Raw genomic sequence first — 26,075 nt, 5'->3', positions numbered from 1 at the left:
GTGAGAGCTTCATTTCTGTAAGGAATTGGGCTAAAAATGACTCCTTTTCCCAAGAGAGCTTGTCCAGCATGCCTCAAACCGAAGTAGGCAAAACAGAGAGAAAATGCTTCGCAGACAGCAATGGTTATGGTGCTAATTCAAGATCCACAGTCAATTTTCTACCCTACCACAACCTCTCTGTTTGGCCTCCAGCAAATCACATAACTTTTCTAACCCTCTGTTTCTCTTATGTAAAACAGTGGCAAAGGTTCGGGGTTTTATCTTTAGGAGAAGGGATGATAACTGAGTAAATGAGAAATCACGAGATGCTTGGATACTAAATCTAAGAACTACAGCCTCATTCTGGTGCCATCAAAGCACACAATACCATCAGTAAAAATACATAAACCCCCCAACTTCTGTGTCTGGACCCACAAACCCAGAACCACATGGTTTTGGAAAGCAGGTCCCCCTTTAGAGGAGGTACAGATGCAGTAGCACTGGTGTGAAGGAGATACCAACATGCTGCTGCATCTGGCGGTGTGTAAGCACATGCAGGAACAACAGCCTTCTGCATCATTCTGCCCTGGGGTCAGCACAGGAAAGAAGAGCAAAATCTTGTCTTTCCTCACACAAAGATTCAGAGGCAAAGCTAAAACCCCACATTCCCCTGCACGTTGCTGCATAGTGCAGCAGAGGGGCAGACACCTCGGGGAGGCTGCAGGAGCCTGTCTCTCTTGTTAGGAGCACTGAGTGTGGCAAACACTGTCACAAGACTGAGGAGCTGTGGTATTGCAGATGCCTCTCTGTGCTCAGAATGTTATTCTACCTCCAGGTTTGTGGTCTGATGCTCTTGAACATTTGCAATCTCTGGGTGAGCCTGTAAGCCTTCAGTTTTATCACATTAACATGGGAAAGTGCTAGCTGTCTTCACATCACCCCAGGGGTAATATTTGAAGCAAAGGGATGTTTTATGAGCAAAGGAGGTCTGAAATAGCGGTGTTTTCTTCCCATTAGTACCAACCATCCCTTCTGTGATGGGTGTTTGCTGGCTGGGGGAAATGAATTGGTGATGGCTGGCCATCCCTAATAGGATTTATACTCCCAAAGCTGAAATCACCCACACATGCAAGGCTAGTGCTGTCACTTGCCAGCCATCTCAAATAAAAAAACTAAACCAAAAGCAGTCATGGACTCAATGCAAGTTGAATCATGGCTGTCAAATTCCTCCTAGGGATGTGTGAGCTGGGGACTCCCTTCAAGCCCAAGAGCACAGTCTTGTCGGAGAGCAACTTCATCCCAGACTCACAGAGATGGGGATGTTGTTGTCCTCCCAGTGTGCTCCCACCAATATGATATTGGTGACATCGGGGTGGAACCTTTCACTGTCCTCAAGGACTTGTGCTGGTGTGGTGTTGTGTCTGCCCCAAAATGACCTCCCTCATGTCGTGAGAACTTCCCTTGCTGTATCGTTGTCTTCGTCCTATGTCCTCATTCCTTTCCCTCAATACTTCTACAATACTCTAGAGGCACTTCTGGATCCAGCTGACCTCTGGCTGTCTTTACTCATCCTTCTAGCTGAGTTTGCATCGGGGAATATTCCCCTTCAATTACACTGTCTCTTTGCCTGAGCTCTGACACGTTCTCCATCTTGGCCTTAAAACCCAAAATTAGGGCGACCCTTACCCATGGAAACCCTCTCTGGTGCTGGCCAGGCAGCAGATCAGAGGGCAGGGCAGACTCCCGTGTGTCCCTGTTGGGGACAAGTGCTCGGAAGAGGCAGCGAAAATTCGACAGAGCCACTTCTCGCTTTTGCCCGGTGCGCCCACATGATAAATGGCAAGCTGCAGAGGCGTTGGCACCGAGGCTTTTTCTGTAATGCTTTGCTTTTCCAAATTCCCGTGAAATGTCGAGGAAGGGTGTACTCTAACTCTGCTTCCTTTGACCTTTCGCTCGCTCTTGGCTGCGAGGGGTGAGGTCCCACGGCTGTGTTTCGGCATGTTTGTAGCGGTGCCGTTCAGCCAGGGGAGAGGGGGTGCTGGCGTTACGGTTTGGCTTGGCTTTGTTCTCCTTCCCAAAGATGGGCCCGGCGTGGAAGAAGGCAGGGAAAAGTTGAATTGAGAGAAGGTAGCTTTTGCGGTTAGGGTGCACGGCCGGGAGTCAGCAGACGCAGGCTCTATTTCTGGCACCGCAGGAAAACTTCCCGATGTGGTTGGGCAAGGCAGCTCCCGCACCCCCAGCCCGCCTGGCCTCCCTCCCGCCGAGCAGCGAGCGCTCCCGCCCCGCTCGCCCCCCGGGGCGCGGAGCGATGCTGGGGAGGCGGCTCTGCCCTGCCTCGGCCCCGCAGCATCCTCGGGCCACCGCCTGGCCCGGCGCTCGCCACCGCAGCCCCTCGCCAGCCTTTTGTGCGGGGGGCGGCCGGGCCGAGCCCCGGGGGGCGGGCGGCCCGCGGCGGCGGCCCGGGGGGGGCGGGCGGGCGCGCCGGGGGAGGAGACAGGCGGGGAGGGCGGCACAAAAGGGGCTGCTGCAGCCCTGCCCGCCGCTGCCGGCGGGGCTCGGCGCGCCGCGGCTCCGCAGCGCAGCAGCGCATCCTTTCCCGCGGCCGGGAGGAGGTGCCGGGCCGAGGAGAAGGAAGGCGGAGGAAGGCGGCGGGGGGCTGCGGGCTCCGGGCTCGCCTCTCGCCTCGCCTCGCCGCGGCCGGCGCCGAGCCATGCCGGGGGGCGGCGGGCGGGCTGGGGGCGAGCGGCAGCCTCGCCCCGCCGGGGGCCCGGCGGGCACCGACAGCGCGCCGGCCGGGGGTGAGTGAGCGAGCGGGGCCGGGCTGCGGGCACAGCGCGCCCCGGGGCTGGGGCAGCGGCGGCGGGACCCCCATCGCTCCGTCCCCCCATCGCTCCGTCCCTCCTCCCCTCCCCCCCCCCCCGCCGCTGTCGCCACCTGCAAGTTGTGCCTCGGCCCGGGGGTGCGGCGTCATGCGAGCGCTGCCGGAGAGGCTTCCCCCACCGAGCCCCCACCTTCGCCCTCCTTATTTATTTATATTAGTGCTATTTTTTTTTTTATTCTCTCTCCCCACCATCCTCCCCACTCCCCCCCCATAATCCCGGCATCCCCTGCTAGGGAGCATCGGCTGTGGGGAGGAGGGCGGTGATGCTGCCAGCCCCCTGCCCGCAGCGGAGGGCTCGCCGGGGATGGAGCACCCTCCCTGCGGCCGGGGCACTGCAGCGAAGGAAGGCCCATCTGCTGCCCGGGCTCGGCTTGCGGGAGGGCACGGGCTGGGGATGCGTGCCAAGTCTGCAGCAAGCGAGAAGGAGTAACAGGAGTGCGTGCGTGGGAGGGAAAACATCCATACAAATAAATGTGTACCGGCGAGCGTCCCCTCTGCCCTGCTCGGTCTCCATGTCAGGCAGCCGCAGCTCCCCCGGTCGGAGCTGGCGCTGGCGCCCGAGCTGTCCCCGCTGCTGCGGGGCTCTCGGGCTGTTTGTGGGATAGCGGTGTGTCCTGCCGGGGTGACACAGGCTGGGGTGCCCCAGTCCTTGGCAGAGTTTCGCTCCCTGGGCGAGTCTCAGGTTGATGGGGAGCACGGCATCTGCTGCAGCTCCAGCTTTCCTCAGCTCAGTGAGGGAGGGAGCGTGGCGCGGGATGGAGAGCTCCTGGTTTTCCTTTGGGGATTTCCACACGCTGCTTTTCCTCAGGTCGCACGGGAACCTTGCCTATTTCCCAGAAATTATACTGAGGTCTTGCATTTCTCCTTTGCACCCTAGGGCAGACCTCGGGTCAGGGGCGAGCCTGCCCTGTCTCCAGAACGTAGCGTGGGTGCTGAGCACCTCTCCTCCTGTAGAACAACCCTCCAGTTAATTCCAAATCTCTCGAGTGGGAAGTTCAAGCCTGTGAAAACACTCGGTGGCACTCTGCTAACAAATATGACTTGAGTCACCAGGAACCCCCAATCCTGTGCAAACTGAATTGCAGATTCCTGCGTAGTCTTGCCCCTGTGTCCCTCTCCTTGGCGGGGTCTGAGTCAGCAGGAACTTTTCGAGTTCTCTCTCCGAAGTGTGTCTCTTGTGCTCTGTGGGTCCCACTTGCAGCAGTGGTGTTTAAGTGCAGCTGGCATCTGTGATTTAGGAAGCACTTGCAGGTTCCTGTTGCTGCAGCCTGGCTGCTGCCAGCTTCTGAGAGAAGGGCAGAAATCAAGCAGGATCTGTTGTTCATTGCTTGACCCTCAGACAATGGAGAGATCTCTGAGGGGAGGAAGGACTATGGGTGTCCCTACACTCCAGCAAACCTCCAGTTTCTAAAGCCTCCCTAAACACAGCTCTAGCACCTGTGTTTGTTTCTGCCCTAGCAGTAGATCTGGGAACATGTCCTCCAAGCTGGAGTGGGAGAGGAGCAGTGCTTTGAGCTGTTCCTGGGCAGGGAGTCTCCATCCCCCTGTAGCACTATAAAACAAACGCCGAATGAAAACCATTGCGAACTGCAGGAGAGGAGTGAAGCTGTGGCTCTTCTTCTGCATGTTGTAAAAGTCCCTCAAAGATTTATAGCTCCTCTACAGCCTCAGGTGATTTTGCAGTAGGGGTGAGAAATCCACTGCAAGGTATAGCATTCTTCCCTTCGAGGACTCATTTATACCTGCATGGCTTGTTTATTAATGCCCTGGAAATGGCAATTATATCCTTGGGAGAGGGGATGGATCATGGCTAGCTGCAGGTGTGTTTTCTTGCCCAGTTGCTAATTTGGTGGCCTGGCTGCTGCCTTTTGGCTAGTACACCTTTGTTTCTGGGTGCTGCCATGGCTCACTTCCATTGGAGGTGCCCTCCACACTCTGTTTCTGGAGTGGTTTTGGTGGCTGAGTTGCCTCCCTGATTTCCTCCCTCCCTGAAAATGCTGGGAAGATTGGAAAAAGAGTTGCCTTTGTGGCAAGCAGGGACTGCCTTAGCAAGGAGGTCAAGAAGAGCAGGTGGAAAATTGTGTACTTGCAGGAATGTTAGCTTCAGTGGATGCTCACAGCTATGAACTTACCTGGAGCACTTGTGCCCAACATGAGACAGGGATAGGGGGTCTGGAGGCTTGCTGGGGCTGCATGCTGAGCACAGAGCCCATTGAACCTGGCACACGGCAGGCACAGACACACTGAGTTTGCCCAAGGATCGTACCTGTGGGGTTTGTGTACTTGTGAGCTTCCCATGTGCCTTGTGTTTACCTTTCTCCTCCTTCTCCCACGCACAACTGGCTAAGTGCAGTGTGGCACTGGGGCCTGCCAGATTGGTGTGACATGCTTACTGCATGCCTCTAAGGGATGCTTGTGTTGTGTGACAAACGTGGGTGGCTGTTTGCTGGGTGTGTGTGGCAATGCACACGGGTCCTGCTGGATGCACTTACCATGGAACACAGGCACTTCTGCTGAGATTATGGCTGCAATAAATGTGGAATGTTTAAATATAATAAATGTAAGCAGTCATGGGTATGGCAATTGTTCAGGGCAGAGCACATTCACATTGTTGTGCGTGTGCAATAGGTGAAGGGCACCTTAGGATAGATATGTTTCTCTCTGTCCCTCCCTTGCTTAGCAAGCAGTGATAAACTGTCTTGTGGAAGGGTTTATAGCTGAGTTTTCAGCTTGCTGTGTCTAAACTTCCTCCTCTCTTGAGAACAGCATTTTAAAGTGCACCTGCTATCACAAATTGACACCCCTACACCTCCCAGCCTCTGTGCTGGATCATAAAGGTGGAGGAAGGAAGTGGGAGAGTTTGGTGATGGATAGATGGGGCAAGCTGGGCCAGCATTCATTCCTAATGGCTGATTAGGTTCTAGGTGGGGTTAGTGGCTCTAAAATGAGCCCTTTGTACATTGTTGGAATCTGTGACCCAATCAGTGGGATGTAGCTGGAGGAGGTGGTGCTAACGAAGACTGGTACAGCTGTCAGTAACTCTGGCAGAGAGTGGAGGGCGTGCTGACTGGCACAAGAGATGCCTTCATGACTTTAGGTCAGTGGAGGCACCTCAAAGGGCTGGTTCATGTTACCAGCTCTGACTACAGAAGCAGAGAAGTGTGAGTAGTTGTGCCCACGTGTTTTCTGCCACTGTCACCCATCAGTTCTGCACAAAAGGTCAGGCTGTACTTCACTAGCACAAAATGCCATCAGGACACTACAATGAAATATTACAGTGGGATCTGAAATTTGAGGAGGGTAGGCATGGGGGCAGTGCAATCTAGGGGGATGGGGGAGTGTCTTAGGAATGTCTGCTGTTCCCCATGCTGGATGTTCCTGGAAAGGTGGTGACATACCTGCAGTGCACATGTGGACTGTGCTGTTGAGTCAGTGAAGCAGGCAGGCCTTGAGGAGCTGCATGGAGGGGCCAAGCCTGGCACTGTGGGCAGTTTTGGGTCAGTTTGGGGCACTTTGATGTCATTAGGTGAGTGCCTTGCAAGGAGTGGGCTGTGCCACAGCAGCAGTGCTCGTGGGGTGCCAGGACCAGCTGCTTGACCAGGGACCAGGGCAAGAGGTGCTGGCACAGAACTGGTGAGCTCCCCCTAATCCAAGGGAAGGTAAAAAGAAAAGCTGTGTGCTGGACCAGTGGTGTAGGATTTACAAAAGCACTCTATGCCTCTATCCCTGTGGAATAAACTCCGGCTGCATATCTGAGGAAGGCAGAAACATGATTTCTTTACCTTTTTTTTCCTGACTTCTTTGTGTTCCTTGGCATGCAGACCCTTTACTTCCCAAAGCTCTTCCTGAAGTGCAACAGGTACCTCCTGCTCTTCAGGCCTCTGAATACCTGTAGCAGGGTGGGAGTATTTTTGTGCTGAGAAGCTTGCTCAGTAGAGCTGATAGTTGAAAGGGAGTTCAGCACTGCAGTTCGAGATTTCTTTTTTTTTTTTCTGGGAGAAGAAGCAGCATGAAGGGAGCCGGCTGCCTTACAAACAGCCAGAGCTTGTTATAGAGTTGTGATTTTGGAAGTGATTGTTTTCTGCTTCAGGACAGCAAAAGTTATGTGAGCTGCTCGCTGTTGGGGCCTTGACCTTTTGTACCAAGATAACCCCCTGAGCTGAATAGGCAGCTTGATGGCCTCAGCTAAGGTTCCTTGTTTCCCCACCTAGGGGAATGCTCAGGTCTTTGTCTAAATAGGCTTTTTCCAAAACATCAGCCGTGTCTGTGGGGTATGACCACACTGAGCATTGCCAGAAGTCATTTTCAGTCTGTAATGCATAAATTGCAAGCAAGAGGAGAGGTGAGAAGAGGTGGACGTGGCTGGCTGGAAGAGACCAAAGCAGAGTGGGCTTCTCCTCTTTCTGAGTATCATCTCTGTCTTGCATTTTGACAGAATTTCTCTCCAAGGACCTTGAAGTAACCTATTCCAGTTATTTTAACTAGGTAAGTCCTTACTCGGAGTAGAAAAGTCCCTCACATTTCCCACACAGGGAAACTGAGGCATGGAGCAAGGCTGTGCTATACCCAGTGGCAAGCACAGGGGCTTGTCAGGAGAGCAGCAGCCAAAGTGCCACCCTTCCTGTACTCGAAAATCCTGGAGAACAGCTGGGTGTGGGTGCCAAGCCAGGGGTTATTGGTAATTTTCTAGTCACTGGTTGGGTTCTGCAGCCCTTTTCACCATGGATATCATCTTCTTGATCTGCTGTCTAATCTATAATCCCAGCTCCCTGCTGCTTTTCCTTCAGTGTTGTTTTCCCCTCGGTGTGTAAATCTGTGCAGGTTGGGCTGGGATTAGCAGGCAGACTCAAACTCCTTGCTCCCTTCAAGTCTTTGGGTTAATTTTGATCTCGGGGTATTGCTGCACGTCTCTTGCATGATGGCAAGGCTGCAGCAAGCAGGTTTTGAGCACACCTGAGAGACTGATGCAAACCTGCCTCGCTGCCCCTGTGAAACCTGTGATCTGAGCACAGGTGCTGTGTCCTGGTGTGCAGATACAGTACTGAACAGAAAGCCAGGGAGACAGCGTGGCAGAGTCATGAAAGGGAGTCTCTCTCCTAGATGCTGAGCCCTTTAAGAAGGGGAAGGTAAACTAGAGCCCTGAGGTTTTAAGTTGGTTGTGCTGAGGCTGAGAAAGGGCTATGGCAGTGCTTTCAGTTCTTCCTTTGTCCAACACAGATAGCTCTAGCTGGGCAGCAGGGAAAAGGAGCAGGATGGAGGTCAGTGCAGGCTGAGCACACACAGATCTTGGAGGCTGCAGCAGCTAGGAAAGGTAGGGTTTTGGAAGAAGGATTTGGCTGTAGGGGCTGAGAGTGCGTGGTGCTCACTGTGTGTGAGAAGTTGTGTTTTCGTGGAGCTTGTAGCATGAGGGCTGGCCCTGAGGCAGAGCAAAGGGCAGGGTAAATGAGGAGAGCGGTGCCCTGGAGTGATCAGCATGAGCTGCACTCTGCTGCTTAATGACCCCATTTTCAAGGGAAACTTTGGAAGCCCTGATATTCAGGGAAGCAGGATCTCCTGAAGGCAGAAGACTGGGGAAGCAGAGCTGGCCGTGTTTCTCTCTGCTTTCAGCTCAGCCTTCCCTGTATGTTATTTGTGTTAGCAAAACTCTTCTTTCTTTACCACTCCAGAGCTTTTTTGTTCCCTTTTCTCCTTCCCACCTGCCCTAGCAGTCCTTTCTTCCCTGCCTCGCTGTGCCAGTGCTGTCCAGCTGCAGCTTTTGCCAGCTAATCCGATCCTTGGAGGCCAGACCTACTGAGCAGCCTTGCTCAAAGGGGACACGATTTTCCACACTTGCTCCTGGGGCCATGCGAGGTCTCTGGAGAAGAGGTGGGTTAAAGGAGCTGCTGTCTCCCCATCAGCCCTGTGTCCCCAGATAGCTCCTCTCGTGCTGTGAGCAAGTGGCCAGTGTGCTCTCAGATATGTGCTGCTGGCACAAAGCCTCTGTGGCCTCAGAATCCCCATCTACAGCAACTTCTGGAGGAAGGGTTGACCACACCTGCATTCAGCTTGGCCAGGGGGGACGATGGGATTGCTTGTGCATAATTTAGCAGTCTTAAATTATTTATAGTGCAGTTGTGCTCTGGAACAGAGTCTTCTCGCTTCCCGTGAGTGCTGGTGGGGGAGGGAAGGGGACTTTGTCAGGCATCCAGAGTCTATCACTTAGTGATGAGGAAGTGCTGTGGGCTTCCTTTCTGCCTGTGTTTGTTTGCCTGTGCAGCTGAACTGCCCTGAAAATGCGGTTCTGGTTTCTGCATCGCTCAGATGCAGTATCAGTGTGATACTGCTGAGCATCTCTGTGGCTTGGACTGTGCGAGAGGTTCCTGAGTTCAGAGTGTTGTCTTCACAGTAGAGAGACTGTGACAAGCTGCAGACAATGGATCTGCTGCAGGGATTTGGTCCCTCACTCAATTACAGTGCTGCGTGGTGGACTGGGGGCAGGCATCTTCTGGACTGATCTCTAAAATATTTAGATGCTTGAAAGCATTTTTCTTCTTTCAAAGGCCCATCTTGTCTTGCCAAAGTGTTTTTTAGATTCGTCATGACACGGTCCATTGGACTTTACACAAGATCATCAGGACCTGAGCACTGGGTAGATCAGGTGGTTGGGTAGTGAACCGTGCAGCAGAAATTCCTATCAGTTCTCAGTGATTAAACCCTGAAGAGAAACCAACTGAGGGCAGAGGCAGACTGGGGCCATTCTTTGCAGGCTCTTGCAGCAGTGGAACATGATGGAGATGAGCTGGGTATTCCAGCTGTGTATGACCTTAATGCCCTTTGTGCCTGTGCCTCACTGTGGCAGGTTGCTGGACCACACAGGTGTGGGCTGTCCTGCTTCTGCCCTGCTTCTGCCCTGCTTGTCCTATTGACTTCAACCTGACCATAGCTCCCCTCCTACACATCCTTCTTGTTCATAACCCATTTTCATAATGTGCTTACACATGAGTTCTGTCTTTCTCCTTTCCTTCCTTTTTGACCTGTCTGTGGCAGCTGACTTCTCAGAAACACAGTTCAGTATAAATGTTTGTGTTACTGAAGACCTGAAAGGAGAGGAAAAGAGCTGAGGGTGGGGAAAGAAACTTGGCCTGTAGTCAAGTGATTGTGGTAGTAAACTGCTCTGTCTGTTGTACAGTTGAGCAGAAATGCTCAGCTTCCCTGTTTTTATTTGCACAGTGTCCACTTGTGGCTTTTGTGTTTGGGGCAAAGTTGGACAAGTCATCACTGTACGTTCCCTGGACAAGCTGTGCTGTCCCACCTTGTCCTGGCCTTGTTCCTGGTATCATCAGCCTGAAAAAAACCCCATTCTTCCATTAAATGGTTTTACCTTTTGTCAGGGGCATCACCATCTGGCTAAACACAAAGTTCCTCCTCATCCTTCTCAAGAAATAAGGCAACCTAAAGGAAGAGTGTGAATACAAGTGATTCCCAAGTCTGTGTGATATCCAGGATAGCATTTGATTTTGCTGATGAAGACAAACTTTCTCCTTCTTTCCCCATTGACCTGCTCCCAGCTCTTTCTGCTCGGATTAATCTGGAGAGATCAGGGTACTGCTTTGCTTAGTGAAAGGGACTGCTTGTGCAGAAGTAGTAAACATATTGTTGAGACCCAGGCCTGCTGCAATGCCTGTAAACAAGATCCAGTTGTCTGTGGGAGGCAGAAGGGAGATTTATGTGACCCTGAGCTAAGTGCATTAGGAGGCTTTTGATTTCATTCTGGGAACCTGCCCCTCTTGGTGGTGCCATATGCCTGTTACCGGCGCAGAGCCGTGGCTGCAGAATTGATTCGTGGAGGTTTAATCCGAGGGGCTGCAGTCAGGATAACGTGAGCAGGGGGCTGTCTCGGCAAGCCAGAGCCCCAAGCTCATGCCCTTTGTCCACCCCGGAGGTGGGAGACTGGGCTGACTTATTCCTGCCTTGGGGCAAGGCATTGAAGAGCTCTCTGCCTATCAGCACTTTCTTTCCGAAAATAATAACAAAGTGAAGCGGCAGCGGGGGATCCAGGCAGCGCTGTGTCGAGGTCTTGCCTAAGTCTTGAAAGAGGAAATGAAGAACAAAGGCAGAAGAGACAAATAAATAAGGGTCTGTTCGTGGTCCAAGAAAAATTCCCATGGGCTTGTGTAACACTCTCGGGAAGATGTGACACTCCCTGGGCTGGAGTTAGTTTTTGAGAAATGAAATGAAAGGGAGGGGGGAAAGGCGAGAGAATGAGCAGCGGGGGTTGGGGAATGGGAGGAGAGAAGGAGGGAGAAACACCCTGGAGAAACCTCTCAGCATGGAGTCGGATTTCTCCGGCTATTCCTGGAGGAGAGGGGTTAATGCTCTGTGCGTGGGATTGGCTGGTCACCAGACATTCAGAGTAGAGGGGGATCCAGGGGCTGCCAAGCAGGACCCCTGTGGCCTGAAAAGGAGGGGAGGAGGGGAAGGAAGAGGCTCTTCCAAACAGTAATAGATCGGCTACTGTGGGAAAATGAGCACGCTGCCAAACCCCAAGTCCTTGGTGATGGATGGGGGAGGAAAGAGGGTGGGGATGGAGGGCTAGCTCTTCTCCTGGTCACTGGGATCTTGCTGCTATTCCATGGCCTCTCTTATATATTGTCTTCCTGGGGTTTAATTGTTCCCCTCCTCCATCCATCCTGGAGAGCCTTTATCCTGGGGATGCACAAACAACTGCCACCCGCTTCAAAAATAGCTGGAGTTAATGTGGTTTCTCCTGCCTGCGTGGGTCTGTGCACTTCACCCATCACCATGGCATCGAGTGTTTCTTGCCTCTTTCCTCTTTTAAATGCCTTGCTCTGGGCCCACAGGGCACACACTTCACCTTCCTCCGGGCTGTTCAACCTGTATCTCCCTGCTGCTGGGCTGTGACTCAGTCCCTGCTTCCCTTTGCACAGGGTTTGTGTGCCTGATCCGGCGTGTCTGCCACGTGCCTTCACCCACAGCTCTGGGGAGAGCCCGGGCTGTTCATCTTGGAGCTGTTCTCAGGATTTGTGGTTGTACTCCACTTGCTTGGCCCGCATGGAGTGCCTGCCAGGATCTGCATCTGCTGCTGCTGGCTCTCCCAGTTCCCTCCTTGAGATGTGCTCTTTCTCTGGGAAGAATTAGTAGGCTCATGGTGGTTGAATTGCTGGAGATTTGGTTAGTTGAACAGTGCCTACAGTTTTATAATTTTGAGTGTCTGAGGATGTATCCACATCTATGTGTTTTGATCCAAAGTGAGCTGGTAAAATAATTTAGAAAGTTTCTGCTGGTCAGCTGCTTGTTCCCATGCCTAGGCGTTTTCTTCGAGTTTATTTTTAACCCAGTTAGATCTGCTGCTGATATGGCTGTAAAAGCAGGCTTTCATGTGATTGACAACTTGAATTCATACAACTGACAACTGAGGGATGGGTAAGCTGTGATGGTGGTGAGTGAGGGGGGAGAACCTCTGACACAACAGCCTGTGTTATCATGCCTCACTTGAAGTCTCTGAAAGCATGATTTGGTTTTGACCTGTCCCTCTTTGCAAGGCACCAAAACCAGCAGGGAGATCTCACATACTTGCTTGATTACCCCATGGTCTGTCTGAAGACATAAGTCAGGGGTTTTTTTTGAGTAGTGTTGTCCCTTTTCCCTTTCCTGTTCCTCATGATGGAGTATTCCTTCCCTGTAAGATACCAGGAGACCTAACCAGCTGTGGTGCAGAGACTGACTGCTGTGCAGTTGGAGCAGTCCTGTGTTTCTCATATCCTGGGTGAGTGCAGTGAGCAGTGCCTCATTTGCCCTCTGATGTGCAGAGAGGCACAACCTTAGAGCCAAGTGCTGATGCAATCTCCAGTGCCATCACAGCAGACTTCATGGAACCAGATGTTTTGGGGAGGCAATAAGCAGGGGTGAGGAAAAGTCCTTCCACCACATCAGGCGTAAGTGAGGGAGAGAGGTGCTGCTCAGACTAGTGATGCTGAGAAATCAAAGGTGCAGCTTCTGAGAGCCTCTGAAGGATTAGAGTGTGCAGAAGCATCTCTGAAACAGTCAAAATTCCTATGGTGAGACTGGATTTAGCTGGAGAGAGAAGATTAGCTTTAAGAGAGCCCAGCGTATCTGAAGGATACTGAGAATATTTGATAGATTTTGGTGGAGTTGGAAATCCAGCTTAGTTTCCTTTAGCATGCAGTACTGCACCCTTGTGACGTCCAAGTACTTCTTGGATAAAATTAAATTGGTATCTTGTAGGCCATTACTGGATTCCACTAGAGTTTTCTAGTCTTTTCTGAGATCTTCTTTTAAACTGGGGGTTGAAGAATTATATAATTATGCTGCTATTAGTAATATGGTAGCTACAGTAAGAGCAGTCTGTTTGAGTGGAGAGTTTTATCATGGACTCTGAAGGTGTTCAGATGTTGGTCTGCTCTGCTGGCTTCTGGAACATCAGTCTTGAGACAAAATCCTGTCAGCAAAGGCCACTTAATCTCCAGGTCCCAAGTGTTCTGTATGGAGGGTTAAGAGCTGCTTTGTCCCATGGTGTGCACCTGTCTCGCAGCATCTAAAATAACCAAGGCTTAGTCCACTGAAGGGCAGGACAAGATGCTTGAGAGGGAAGTTGAAGCAATGCAAGTCCATGGGAAGTGTGGGTTCTGGAGATACTGTGCTTGCAGAGGTGAAGAGGTGAGCAGCCACACCACTTAAAAAGCTGGAGGCTTTGTGTTTCATCCATCTTGGTTTCTGTGTGCAGCAGATAGTAGCTACTGGTGTGGAGAACTTGGGTCTCCTAGAGGAATGTATGAAAGATGCTTGGTTTGGGTTTTTTTTTTTTATTGTAGATGCTGCAGGTCTATTGAGACTTAGCAAGGTCTTGCACAAAATCTGGAGGTTTGTGGTTGATATGTATATCCCTGGGAAGGGGAAGGCAATGCCTTTCTTGGTGCTGTGCTGTCACCCTTCCCTGGCTGACCTCAAACCTTGCTTTTGTGTAGATTCACCCTTTAGGTGTCTTTTTTTTTTTTGTTTTGGTTTTTTTTTTTTCCCTCAATCTGGTTTTCTCTCTGACTTGACAAGACCTATTGCTGGTGTGTGGATGGCAGCTCTGGGAGGCAAATGGAAGTTATGGTGGCACATTGAATGGTCACTCTTCTTATCTGTCTGCAGGAATGGAGGGGAGGTGCTTAGGGCAGAGCCTTGCTCTGCCTCAGCCTGACCTTGCTTGGAGAGTGGCTGTGCTGGATGTCTCAATCCAGCTGTTTGGGCTGGCACAGAGTCAGTGGCACCTTGTGGTCGTTTGCCCTGAGGCTGAAAAGGAAACTCGGAGTGTGAGGTATTGCTGTTTTGCATTAGTGCTGTGGGCAGCAGCTCTTGATGAAGGACACTGAAGAATGTTTTATTCTGTCCTTGGAACTTGAAGGGAAGCCGATACAGACCTGCTTACATTCAAACCACCTTGTGCTGTGACTGCCAGAGCTTCTTGCTGATGTCCTTGTAGCTTGCAGTCCCTGAAAACGCTGTGGCATCCTTCATGTGAGAGATGCTGAGCCTTAGCTACCTTCTGGTACATCCTGCTTCTCTCAGATTTTCCTGCAATGCCAGATAATCTTCTTTTCCTACCTTTAAGCAAAGTGCAGTCCTGCTGTCCCTGAGCTTGTTTTAGTTGTTGACAAATACTAAGTTTTATGGTTTCTCCTTCTATGGATTTTGCAGGACAAAACTAACTTGAGAGTTTTAGAGTGCTTAGAGGTACTGTGGCTCTGATGCCTGCTTGATTCCTGTGCTGGGGATGGCAGGCAGACCTAGTACTCCAGAAATGTGGAGCCTGTTCTGTTTGTCTCTAACTGGAGTGGAGAGAGTTGCCTTCTGCATGGAGTGGGGAGTGAAAGTCATACTGGGTTTTTAATCTGCCTTGTGAAAGTGATTCTAATTTAAATTGCTGCTTTGTGTTGAAGTGTCTGAGTGATCTGCAGATATGTTACTGCATGGGTGTTATGGGATAACTTCAGGCAGAGGAGATGAGCATTTTGGTGTCAGGGGAAAACCAGAAGCTTCTGCTCTGACTTGTTCTCCACAGCTGCTTTTTCCTTGTAACCATGGGGGAGGTCTAAGGAGTCTAACAAGATGGAATTGCTTGTACCAGCAACCAGCTCTTACTGGTGCATATCTTTTTCTCTGGCTTCTTGAAACATAAGTCTATTATTTCAGGATGGTATAAATCAACTGGTCACTAAAATGGTAACAGGTGCCTGGGGATAACTCATGTGCATAACACTTCTAGCTTTCCTCCTTTTCTGAAAGCACTTCCCCTGCATGCTAGAGACAGAACTTCAAGCAAGGAGATATCAAAGGGATCCCTTACAAAAAGAAGCTTTCAGCTTGTCTCTCCAGGACTTAGTGTTGCTGAAGCAGTTTATAACTGTGCTTTCCCTAAAGAGCTTTGTCTTATTGGATCTGACTGTCCATACTACTTCAGGCTTTTTCTTCTACTTGAACATTACAGCTTTTCTCGCTGCTGTTTTTAACCTGACAGCAACTTGATCACTCTCCCAGAGATCAAGTTGACTCCCCCCCACCCCTTCCTCAGTCAAAATTGTCAGAAGGGAAATACCTCTTCTTGCTGTTTTCTGTGTTCCTGGTCATTGATGGCTGCTTTGTGTTGGAGCAGCTGGGCTCTTCTGTGACAAACTGAGATGTCTCCCTGACTGGCACCTCCTTTCTCATTTCCACCACATGTGAACCTTTTGGATGGAGAGGCTGGGTAATCCTCCCATGCTGGCCTTTGTCTCCAGCTGGCTGCCACCAGACGTCTTTCACTGCAGGGCTGATCAGAGGATATGGGAAGGGACACATGCTGGTATTTAGTGTCTTGTCTCACCCAAGGGTGCGTGAGTGTTCTCCACGCCCCAGCAGAAGAATCCCTGGCATGTGAGAATGAAGGTGGTTCCCAGGGAAAAAATTTTGAAAAGGACACACCTTGCTTCTTTGCTTCCCCTCTTCCAGGAGGGGTTAGGAAATGGGTTTGTGTTCCCCCTCCCTAACAAACCAGCGGAGCAGTGGAAGTTGCCTCCTGGGCTGTGTCAGCAGCAGAACAGCAGAGGGTAGTGCAGGGCCAGCTGGCTTGGCACAGCAGCTGGGCAGGGTGTGCACACCAGCCCAGGGCAGCCCTGCCCGCAGCTCCCTGTGCCCCTGGGTGAAGAGCTGCAGAGCCACACGCTGAGCCTGACAGATACTGATGGATGCAAATGCCAAGTGAGGGAAATATGCTTTGCCTCCTAAAACCATGCATCCTGCTATGTTGACACGGCGTGCTGCCTCTCAGAAGGCAGAGCAGCTTGTTGAATGTCAAGAGCTATGGCTTTTTGTCTGGGAATTTACTGTGGCATGCAGAGCATCACAGCCATCTGAGAAGTTGTGCCTTGTGTGATTCCTTCAGCCAGCCCAGAGGAAGCTGGTTGCCCTGCATTTGTGTGTCTTGTAGGAACTGGAGCAAAACCAGCATTACCTGGCAGTCATTGGGGTTGCTGTACTGGAGCAGGTCAGCTGTTCATCTTGCCTGGGTTTCAGAGAGAGCAGCCTGATGGTTGGAAGTAATTCCTTGGAGAAGTCACAGGACACCTGACTGCAGAAAGCTGTATTCATTTGCCAGTGAGGGATACTTCTTAGTGACACCCAGTCACCATTCACTTAGTGGGCTTTTGGCTTCCTTGTGCTCTTCTCTTCCCCACAATTCAAAACAGACTGAAAACTGGTATTGTGCAAGGAAAAGGCACTAAATATTCCTCTAACTTACAAGTGATCTTGCTGCTTCTGCAAGACATTAACAGAACCTTAAGAACCGCAAGAAAAAAAGGTCATGGATAGAAAGAGATGCTTGTGGGATTTTCTGCAGCCTCTTGTTTTGCCCCCATGAAGAAAGCTTGACAGCGAGCCCCAAGATCTTTTATGGCTTTGAACAGAAAAAAATATCCAGCCCCTTAATGGCCAAAGCACTACAAAGGTGATGTCCCACCAGCTGAGCCATGACCAGGCATGTGAGGTTGGGTGAATGAGTGCTGGAGGTGAGTGTCTGCTGTGGTGCAGCCCCCTGAGGAAAGCCATTTCCTCCCTTTCTGTGTGCCTGACAAGATGGTCTCCCAGTGGTGCCCAGAGCCAGCACCCTGCCCTGCTGCTGACTTGTGTTGTGGCAAAGTATATCAAAACCCCTACTAAACATTAACCAATAGAATCAAGCTCTTTCTTCTTTTTCCTTGTTTATTTTTCTTACAATTTTTCCCCTCCCCTGGCCATGTTGTAACTTCTACACCAGCTTCAAGCTTGCAGTCCTTCAGCCAGAGCTTAATCTGGGACTCCTTGCCCTGCCACATGAGCACTGGGGACCATGTCAGTGGATAGTGGATAGTGACTTCCACTAAAAATGTGACCACCAAGTGTCCAGAAACGCTGTTGCTGAGCTGTAAGCTGTAACTGTGGACAGCCCCTCTACCAAAGTCCATGTCAAAGCCATCTGTGGAAAGCCAGATACGTTTTCTTTTGGGCATTTGCCATCTGTCTGAATGCTTTATGGCTTTTCACTTTGGTATTAATTTCTCCTCAAGTTAATCAGTAAACATGCTTTGCTGTATTTTACCCCGTACCCTCTGAAGTGGCAGGAGCAGTTTGGGTGCCCACAGCCTGTGGGGCTGGTGGTGTGGGGCAGCTCCCCCATGACCCCCAGAGCAGGGACTGCCTCCAGTGAAGGCGTTGCTGGGACCATTGTGTGCCAGGTAGAACCTTTATAAGTGTTCTCAGGAACTTTGGCCCTGGAAGGGAGACTGCACCAGGGAGAGAATCGCCAGAATGGAGCACGTGGAGCGGGTGAAGTGGTATGTGTCACATGTGTGGGGATCTCTGCCTCTTTGTCTGCCACTGCTGGAAGGGTGTCATGCTCCAGGACAGCCTCTGCCTTGAAAACTACTTTTAGATTACCTTTTCCCCATGCCTACTTTCACCCCAACTTGCCTTTCCCTAAACAGGAGATGGTGAACTTTTCTACTTTTCCTTGGTGAACCACTGTGAGTGATTAGGTTTTATTTTTTGGTTTTTTGTTGGTTTTTTTTTTTTTTCCTGAATTGTAGTCTTCAATCACTTCTCTGCCTGACAGCAGCTCTGTGTTCCCTGCCTGGGCTGGAGGAGGGGAGGTTGTGGAGGGGAGGATGAAGGCAATATTTCATGTTGTTTGGAGGGAAGGGCTCTGCACCACTGGCTTCTTCCTGGCCTGACGTGGATCCATCACGATGGCACAGTATTACCGGCAGAGACAGCTAGGCATTTATTTCTGTCACCTTGATCCAGGTGCAGAAAAACCTCAGCATCTGGTCCACAGAAAGTAAAAAACAAGCAGCAACATGTGGAGATACACTGGACTTGAGAATCACAGGTGGGAGAAGAATAAATAAGAAAGGATCTTTAATTTTATATTTTGTTTTCCTGTCCTCCATGTGAACTTGGGTAGTATTTCCTAAGAACAAGGGTGGTTTTTTAGGGTGTGAGTTGAACAAACACTGTAAGGATCTGGAGAGTGTAGGCTGCCTTTGGCAGTCTGACTAATGATCTTGGTCCTTTAAAACTGCCTTTCTTGCACCAGTCATGTTTCAGCTCTTTAACCCTTCCTGCTCTCTGATCTCTTCATTTTCCCCAAGCCCTCTGGTGATGCACCTCTGAGGAGGCTTACATTAATTTAGTTTCCATTGGTGAATAGGGACAAATCTGCCGAGTGCGGTGAGTTCACTAGATCGTGAGTTCCTGTTGGTTTGGATTTCCTGTCTTTCTGCCCCGTTGCCAGTGCCTTTCTTGTCTTTGTGGGTTTATGAGACTGATCTAGCAGAGGTTCATCTTGGTGTAACCCAGCTGAAGTGAAAGGCCCACTGAAGAAGGCAGGGGGTGGGGGTGTAATTCTTGCAGTCAAATCTCTAAAGATGTGTGCTGAATTTGGACCAGCATTCCTGCCTTCCCCAACCTGTTTTTTTAACAGTAAATTTTTTCACCTCAGTAACCATTGAACATGACTTTCTTTTTCATGGCTCTTCCACAGGATGAAGATGAGACGCCATAAACTCTTTCTGACTCTCTGCATGGCTGGTCTCTGCCTCATCTCCTTCTTGCACTTCCTCAAGGCCCTTTCCTATGTCACCTTCCCCAGGGAGCTGGCTTCGCTTAGTCCCAACCTCGTCTCCAGCTTCTTCTGGAACAATGCCCCCGTCACGCCCCAGGTCAGCCCTGAGCCCGGGGGTGCCGAGTTCCTCCGCACACCCCTGTACTCCCACTCCCCCTTGCTCCAGCCCCTGTCCCCCAGCAGAGCCAGCGAAGAGCTGCACAAGGTGGAGTTCGTGCTGCCAGAAGACTCAACGGAGTACTTTGTCCGTACCAAAGCCGGCGGCGTTTGCTTTAAGCCGGGCACCAAGGTGCTGGAGAAGCCCCCGGCGGGAGGCCGGCAGGAGGAGCGGGCGGATGGCGCGGCCTCGGGGCGGCCGGCTCGGAAGCCGCTGAGCGCCGGCGGAGCCAAGCGGCGCAAGTGGGTGGAGTGCGTGTGCCTGCCGGGCTGGCACGGCCCCAGCTGCGGGGTGCCCACCGTGGTGCAGTACTCCAACCTGCCCACCAAGGACCGCCTGGTGCCGCGGGAGGTCCCCCGGCGCGTCATCAACGCCATCAACGTCAACCACGAGTTCGACCTGCTGGACGTCCGCTTCCACGAGCTGGGAGACGTGGTGGACGCTTTCGTGGTGTGCGAGTCCAACTTCACCGCCTACGGGGAGCCGCGGCCCCTCAAGTTCCGCGAGATGCTGCTCAACGGCTCCTTCGACTACATCCGCCACAAGGTGCTCTACGTTTTCCTGGACCACTTCCCCCCCGGCGGCCGCCAGGACGGCTGGATCGCTGACGATTACCTGCGCACCTTCCTCACCCGCGACGGCGTCTCCCGCCTCCGCAACCTGCGCCCGGACGACGTCTTCATCATCGATGATGCCGATGAGATCCCGGCCCGCGACGGCGTGCTCTTCCTCAAGCTCTACGACGGCTGGACGGAGCCCTTCGCCTTCCACATGCGTAAGTCGCTCTATGGCTTCTTCTGGAAGCAGCCGGGCACCTTGGAGGTGGTCTCGGGCTGCACCATGGGGATGCTCCAGGCCGTCTACGCTACCGACGGGATACGCTTGCGGCGCCGCGACTACTACACCATGCCGGGGTTCCGGCAGTACGAGAACAGCACGGGACACATCCTGGTGCAGTGGTCACTGGGCAGCCCCCTCCACTTTGCTGGCTGGCACTGCTCCTGGTGTTTCACCCCAGAGGGGATCTACTTCAAACTGGTGTCGGCCCAGAACGGGGACTTCCCCCGCTGGGGTGACTACGAGGATAAGCGAGACCTCAATTATATCCGGGAGCTGATCCGGACTGGTGGCTGGTTTGATGGTACTATGCAGGAGTATCCCCCTGCTGACCCCAAGGAGCAGATGTACGCTCCCAAGTACCTGCTCAAGAACTACCAGCGGTTCCGCTACTTGCTGGAGAACCCCTACCGAAAGGTGGAGGGTGCTGGGTGAGGCCACCGAGGCTCAGGCTCGGGTGGGAAATCAGAACTTCGCAACAAAGGGAAAGAGTCAGGTGTTCTCATCTGTTCCATTTCTTCTTTTGTTTCCTTTGTTTATGGGCAGGGTGTGTCGTTTTTTTTGGGCCTCTTCCCTCCCTTGCTTCCTGTTCTTCTTCCCTTCATCCCAGGGTGATGCCTAGGAACCCAAATTCCTCAGTCACATGAAGGGAGGCCTGGACAGGAGGAAGAGAGATGCTGAGGACCTGTTCTGTAGTAGCATAAAGACTACCTTGCATCTTCTGAACCTCTCCTGCTGGCTGCAGAGAATCTCTGCAGCCAGCTGGCTGATTTTCCTCCGGGGGAGGCTGAGAGGGTCCCATGGGGAGAGAAGGCAGCTATTCCCATCCACCCTCATCCTTTGTGGATTGGAGCAAGCATAGATGCAAGCCTGGGCTATTCAGTGAGCGTGTGAGTCAGCAGGCACAAACTCTTGTGAGTGGTTGCGTGTGCAGATGTGTGTCACTGGCATTTTTTGGATGAGTGAATGTGCAAAAGCATCTCAGTGTGCTTTTTTTTTTTTTTTTTTAATACCTCTATATTCAAAGGGTATTTGGGGGAAGGGGAATCCTTTGCTTCCAAGGTGTCCTGCTCAAGATGCAGTCCTTGCCCAGGCTTGGGCTGGCTCTTGCCCCAGTACTCTACCAATCTTGGAGCAGACAGATAGGAAGCAGAGGAGAATGCTGGGTTTTGAGGGGTTTTTTCTGCTCATTTTTACCCCCCTGCCCCCACAACACTGCATGGACTTGGCCTACAGAAGCCAAAGCATCTTCCCTGCAGTACATGCTTCTGTTGGGGCTGGGATAAGCTGCAGGGGACCCAGTCAGATGGTGAGAGTGTATGTTTGCAAGTGCATGGTTGCCTGTGTGCATGAGTGCTCACATGCATGGATTTGGTGTGCACCTGGGTGTTTGTTACCAGTGTTGGGGGAGGGAAGAGGGCATAGTGGGGTTTGGCTGTGTGTGCTTTCAGAAAATGTTGGGATCTAGAAGCTGTAATCTCAGTATGGATCATCAGGTATGGATGACTTGGGCAATTCAGAGGAGAGGACCAGAGCAGGCACAGCTCGGCTCTCAGAGCAGTGCTACACATGTGGGACTGTTGCATGCCTCTCTGGCTGCCTGCAGACTGTGCCCACAGCACAGTGCTGGCTGCTCCTTACTTACCATGGGCTAATAAAAGGGAGAAGAGGAAGGGCAAAGTTCTGATTGTTGCAGACAAACAAAGCCTATCAAGGCACGGGATCCATCTCTCTGCCCTTAGGGTGTGAGGGAGGTCATGAAGAAACAGGCCATGGGTCAAGAAACTGTTTGGGGACCACCGTGCAATCCAGAGTGTATGCAGCCCACATCTGCAGCCTGGGCCATGCAGACAAGGTCATGGAGAGGAGAAGGGATTTAGGAGGGTGCTAGCTGCAGCTGGTTGGGCTGGTGTCTGTCTCCTCAGTGAGCTGAACAATCCAATACTACAGCAGATCCTCACTGCCCATGCCTGAGCAGATTCTTGTCTCCACCCTTACCACCACCCTTCCTCAGCAGATGGCTTGACAAGGTGCCCAGAGTCTGGGTCACAGTGGGCAGAGGGTGAAAAACATAATGAACTTGCTCTCTTAGCCTTGCAGTGGAAAGACTGACTCATGTTCCAAGCAGAAGTCATATGGAGGAGGATGAAGAGAAAGGCCTTGGCACAAAGCAGTGTGGCCCTTCTGGCCAGCTGTTCTAAAGCAGGAGGGTTTTCATTGCCCTGAACTCCATCAGGGCTCCATGGTCCTGTGTGCCACTCTTGTGCTCCATTCTTACCTGTGTCTCTATCTCTTTTTCCCTCCTAGTCCCCTCTCTAGAGAAGAGAAAATTTTCCACAAGAATCACTCTCTTGCCTAATAAGGCTGAGACTGGAATAGAAAGATGACTGACTTTTTCTGATCAAATTGAGATGCAGCTTACCTTAGCTCCTTCCCTGTGTTGTGTGCCATAAGGCCTGCTTAGAAGAACTGAAGGAACTTATTTTTTGTTACTATTTTTAGTTTCATTAAAATCACTGTTCTCAGTGATTTTGTTGTCTCTTCCCCAAAGGCAGAGAAGCCCCTTTAGGAACTGGGTGGAGGAGATTAAACTTTGCTTGGCAGAACCCTCTTCCACCAAAGGGAAGTTGTGGCTTTTTAAAGTCCAGACTTACTGATCTAGCAGAGGGAGCTCCTGTCACAGTTGTGGGGTTCTGGTACTGAGAAACTGTGTGGAGGTCTTAGAGAGAGAGATGGGGTCCCAGCTGAGAAAGCAGGAGCAAGATAAAAGCCACAGCACTGAGGATGCAGCAGGAGGAAGATGCTTTCCCCAGGGGCAGCTGGAGGAGAGCAGGTGTATCAGCTCATGCAATTCAACAGGCAGAAAAGTATGGAAGGAAGAAGCCATTTCTCATTTTTATTCTGAGGAGGGGAGCCTGAGCTCCAGTCTTGGACATTTTGGCTTTGCTTTGGCTCAGTGATGATAATACAAGGCCAGTACCAGGCTTTGTTGGAGATAGAAGAGAAAGACAAGTCAGTCTCTGTATGGGTGCTTTGGCAGCACCAGAGCCCCACTTCACATGAGCCAAAGCTCACATGTGCTGGGACTGCACCTTCTTATCCTCTCACAGTGGGAGCAGCCTCTCCTCCAACATCAGTCCTTCCCATTCACAGCCATCCTTAGGGATTTTTAGTGCACAGCAGTCATATTTTCAGTGTTGAGGTACAGCCCTTGTCTCTTGGGAGTTTGATAATCCTACAGCTGCAGTATCTGCTTCTCCTGTTTCTGAAGAACAGTCTGTTGCCTCTTCTCCACCATTATTTGCTCTACCATTCTCCTCTTCTATCTCTGATTTGTCTCTCACTTCTCCCTTGGGCTGGAGAAGGTGTTGCTGGAGCTCTTCTCCAGAGCTCTTGCCCTGCCCGCCTCCTGGACTTACTCATTTCCTTATTCTTAGGAAATTAAATTTAAACCAGACTTCTGTTGTAGTGGGAAGAAGGGGCTTTACAGATGAAATGCATTCTTTATAGTTTCTTTCTCAAGAATTGTTTAAACGTTTTTTGATTTAAGGCCAAACCAGTCAATGTTTCTGTCTAATTTGTCTGGCTAGCCCTTTGTTTATTATCCTTAGGGAGCTAGAGTGCTTGTCATTAAAAATCTTGTCCCTGGAGGGAACAGACACTACTGAGCTGGCTTTCACACAGTGGTTTTCCAAGGTGGTGGCTTACCCTCTGCTTAGCCTTGCCTGTGCTGCCTGCTGGGACCTCTGCAGCCAGCTCCTGGTGGCACAGCCACCCCTCCAGGCACCTGCCACTAGAGGAAGTCAAAAGTGTGTGGGTGTGTGAGGTGGTGAGAGGCAAAACAGGAGGCAGATTTGTCAGATCCTTGTTTCCCATTGCTGGACTCTTGAGGTGAGCACTGAATCTCCTTCATCTTATGTGAATTTACCTCAGGTTCTGAGATTTGAGAAGGGAAAGACCAAGAACCTTGTCCTGGCACTGGGCTGGAACTGGGATCAGCTTACCAGAGCCTGATGTCTGTGGGCTGTTGCAGCAGACAGTGGGCAGTGAATCCTGCTGTCTCTGTTGGACCAAACTGTCCAATGGATGGAGGGAATGCATCACCAGCCTTTTCCTGCAGCCCTCTTCAGCCTTGTGCTTTTTCATTCCCAGAACCTTTTTTACCTTCAAATTGGTAAAAAAAAGGGGGGCCAGGAAACATGTGAAGCAGTGTGTGGCACACCCAATCCTTGCACTTCTTTTTGTCTGTCTCTTGTCTGTCTTTGTGCTTCCCACCTAGAAAGAGATGGTGTGCCTGTGCATGGCTTTGGACTGGAGAAAACCTCTTTTGCCCCAAGTGAAAGGAAGGATATGGGCTTGGTGGACCTGTAGCAGGTGAGCTTGCTAAAGCAGATTAGGGCAGGTTAGGCATATTTGCCCATCTGGGGGTAATGCCACACCCAAGTGACAGAAAAGAACGGTGACTTTGTGCCTGTGGTTGGTATGGAGGATGACTTGCTCAAGCCCACTCTTGCTGTTGCTTTCTCTGATCCCTGTGTCCTGCTGAGGTGTTTGCTGTTCTGCCCAGGACAACCTACTCTGTGTCTCTGTGACAAGCAAACAAGGAAACCGAGTTGGCATGGAGGGAGAGTGTGAGAGCAGAATGGGTGTTCATCCCCCTCTGCCTGCCTGTTGTTTCCTTGTGGGATGGTGTCTCTTGCCCTCCTCAGTGTCCCCAGCTGTGTCCCAGCTCCTGCTGGCAATCTCTGTGGCTGCTATGCCTCTGCACTGTGAAGACACGGGTCCAGGGTCACTCCTGGTTCCAATAGTGAACACTGGTGGTGAAGAGGGAGGGGATGGCTCGTCCTGACTTCACTGACCTCTAACCTTGGCAAGAAAGGAGGGAAGTGAGTGGGAGAATGGATCCTGTATCCCTCCATCATTGTGTTCTCCCTAAACCCCTCCTTTCTGATTTCTGAGACATTGGACAAAATCACTGCTGATAGGGAAAGGGAAGGGGGTGGCAGGAGGGGCTCAGATCCAGAACTGTTTCCAATGCAATACACTGACATTTTAAAGCTTTGGGCACTACAGGTAATGGATTAAGAAGGGATCTGAAATACTCTGAGACTAGGAATTCAAACCACTGTTTTTTCCTGCCTATGTGGATGATGATGCAGTGTCATCCTGGAGATGGTCCAGCAGCACTTCTGAGCCTGGGGTCCACCTGGACCTACTGCTGGTGTTGCTCCTGGAGGAGCTCCAGGACACCCTGCTTTGGAAAAAGAATGCGTGGACTTGCCAAAAACTAAAAAGAAAAGAAAAAATAAGAGCATCTGCAAAGCTCCTTTCAACTCTGTAATTTATAAACAGCAAGTAATAATGAACTTTTTGTAAGGATAAATCAAATGTACATTCTGAAATCATTTTCTCTGTAAATGGTTGGATTTCATTTCACCCTTAAAGGGATGCTTAAAAGGAGGAGATAATAATAAAAATTAAAAAAAAAAAATTTACAAAGTATGAAAAGAAACCAAGGCGTGTGTGACAGCTTTTATTTCTGATTGTCAGGCTGGCGGGGGGGCTGGAAAATGGAATGAGGGAGCTTCCTCTCTTGGCAGAACACTGTTCCCAAGAAGGGAGATTGAAGCTGGGCTGGAGACTGATTTTGTAGGCCCATGTCAGACCTAATTTGCATGGTAGGTGAGTGGGGCTGCTATGTGGCTCTCAGAAGAGCTGGTGGATGTGGGAACCAGCAGCATCTCATAAAATGGTCCCTTGACACTATCTTTGCTCCTTTGGATGCATCCATTTTTCCAAGAAAAGCCTGGAAATCCTGGAGCCCCAAATTAAACCTCCCCACTGCAGACCTGCCTCTCTGGTGGCTGACTTTTGGCACGGAGCATGAGAACATGACCTCCTTGTTTTGGTTTATTTTTAAACCTGTCTGCTGTAGTTTTGGCTGTTCCCATTACTTGGTATCAAAGCCTTGTCCTGCTCTAAATCCTCCTAACCATCTGGCCTCTGCAGTGCTTTTGGCAAGAGCCTTTTGCAAGCTCATGTGCCATCCACAGCTATTTAATTTTTTACCTTTGTAA

At 51.1% G+C, this 26,075-nt stretch overlaps 1 protein-coding gene across 1 annotated transcript; it reads left to right on the top strand.

The window, feature by feature from the left end:
- Positions 1–2,503: 2,503 nt before the first annotated feature.
- On the top strand, positions 2,504–25,514 carry MGAT3 (beta-1,4-mannosyl-glycoprotein 4-beta-N-acetylglucosaminyltransferase). The gene is made up of 2 exons (XM_079303501.1): positions 2,504–2,777; positions 18,924–25,514. Exon 2 carries the CDS (start codon positions 18,925–18,927, stop codon positions 20,431–20,433), a length of 1,509 nt encoding a protein of 502 aa, XP_079159627.1. The 5' UTR covers positions 2,504–2,777; position 18,924; the 3' UTR covers positions 20,434–25,514.
- Positions 25,515–26,075: the final 561 nt, after the last annotated feature.

This window comes from Erithacus rubecula (assembly GCF_903797595.1).
Source record: "Erithacus rubecula genome assembly, chromosome: 4".
Taxonomy (NCBI): domain Eukaryota; kingdom Metazoa; phylum Chordata; class Aves; order Passeriformes; family Muscicapidae; genus Erithacus; species Erithacus rubecula.
This window is presented reverse-complemented; position numbering and strand designations above follow the sequence as displayed.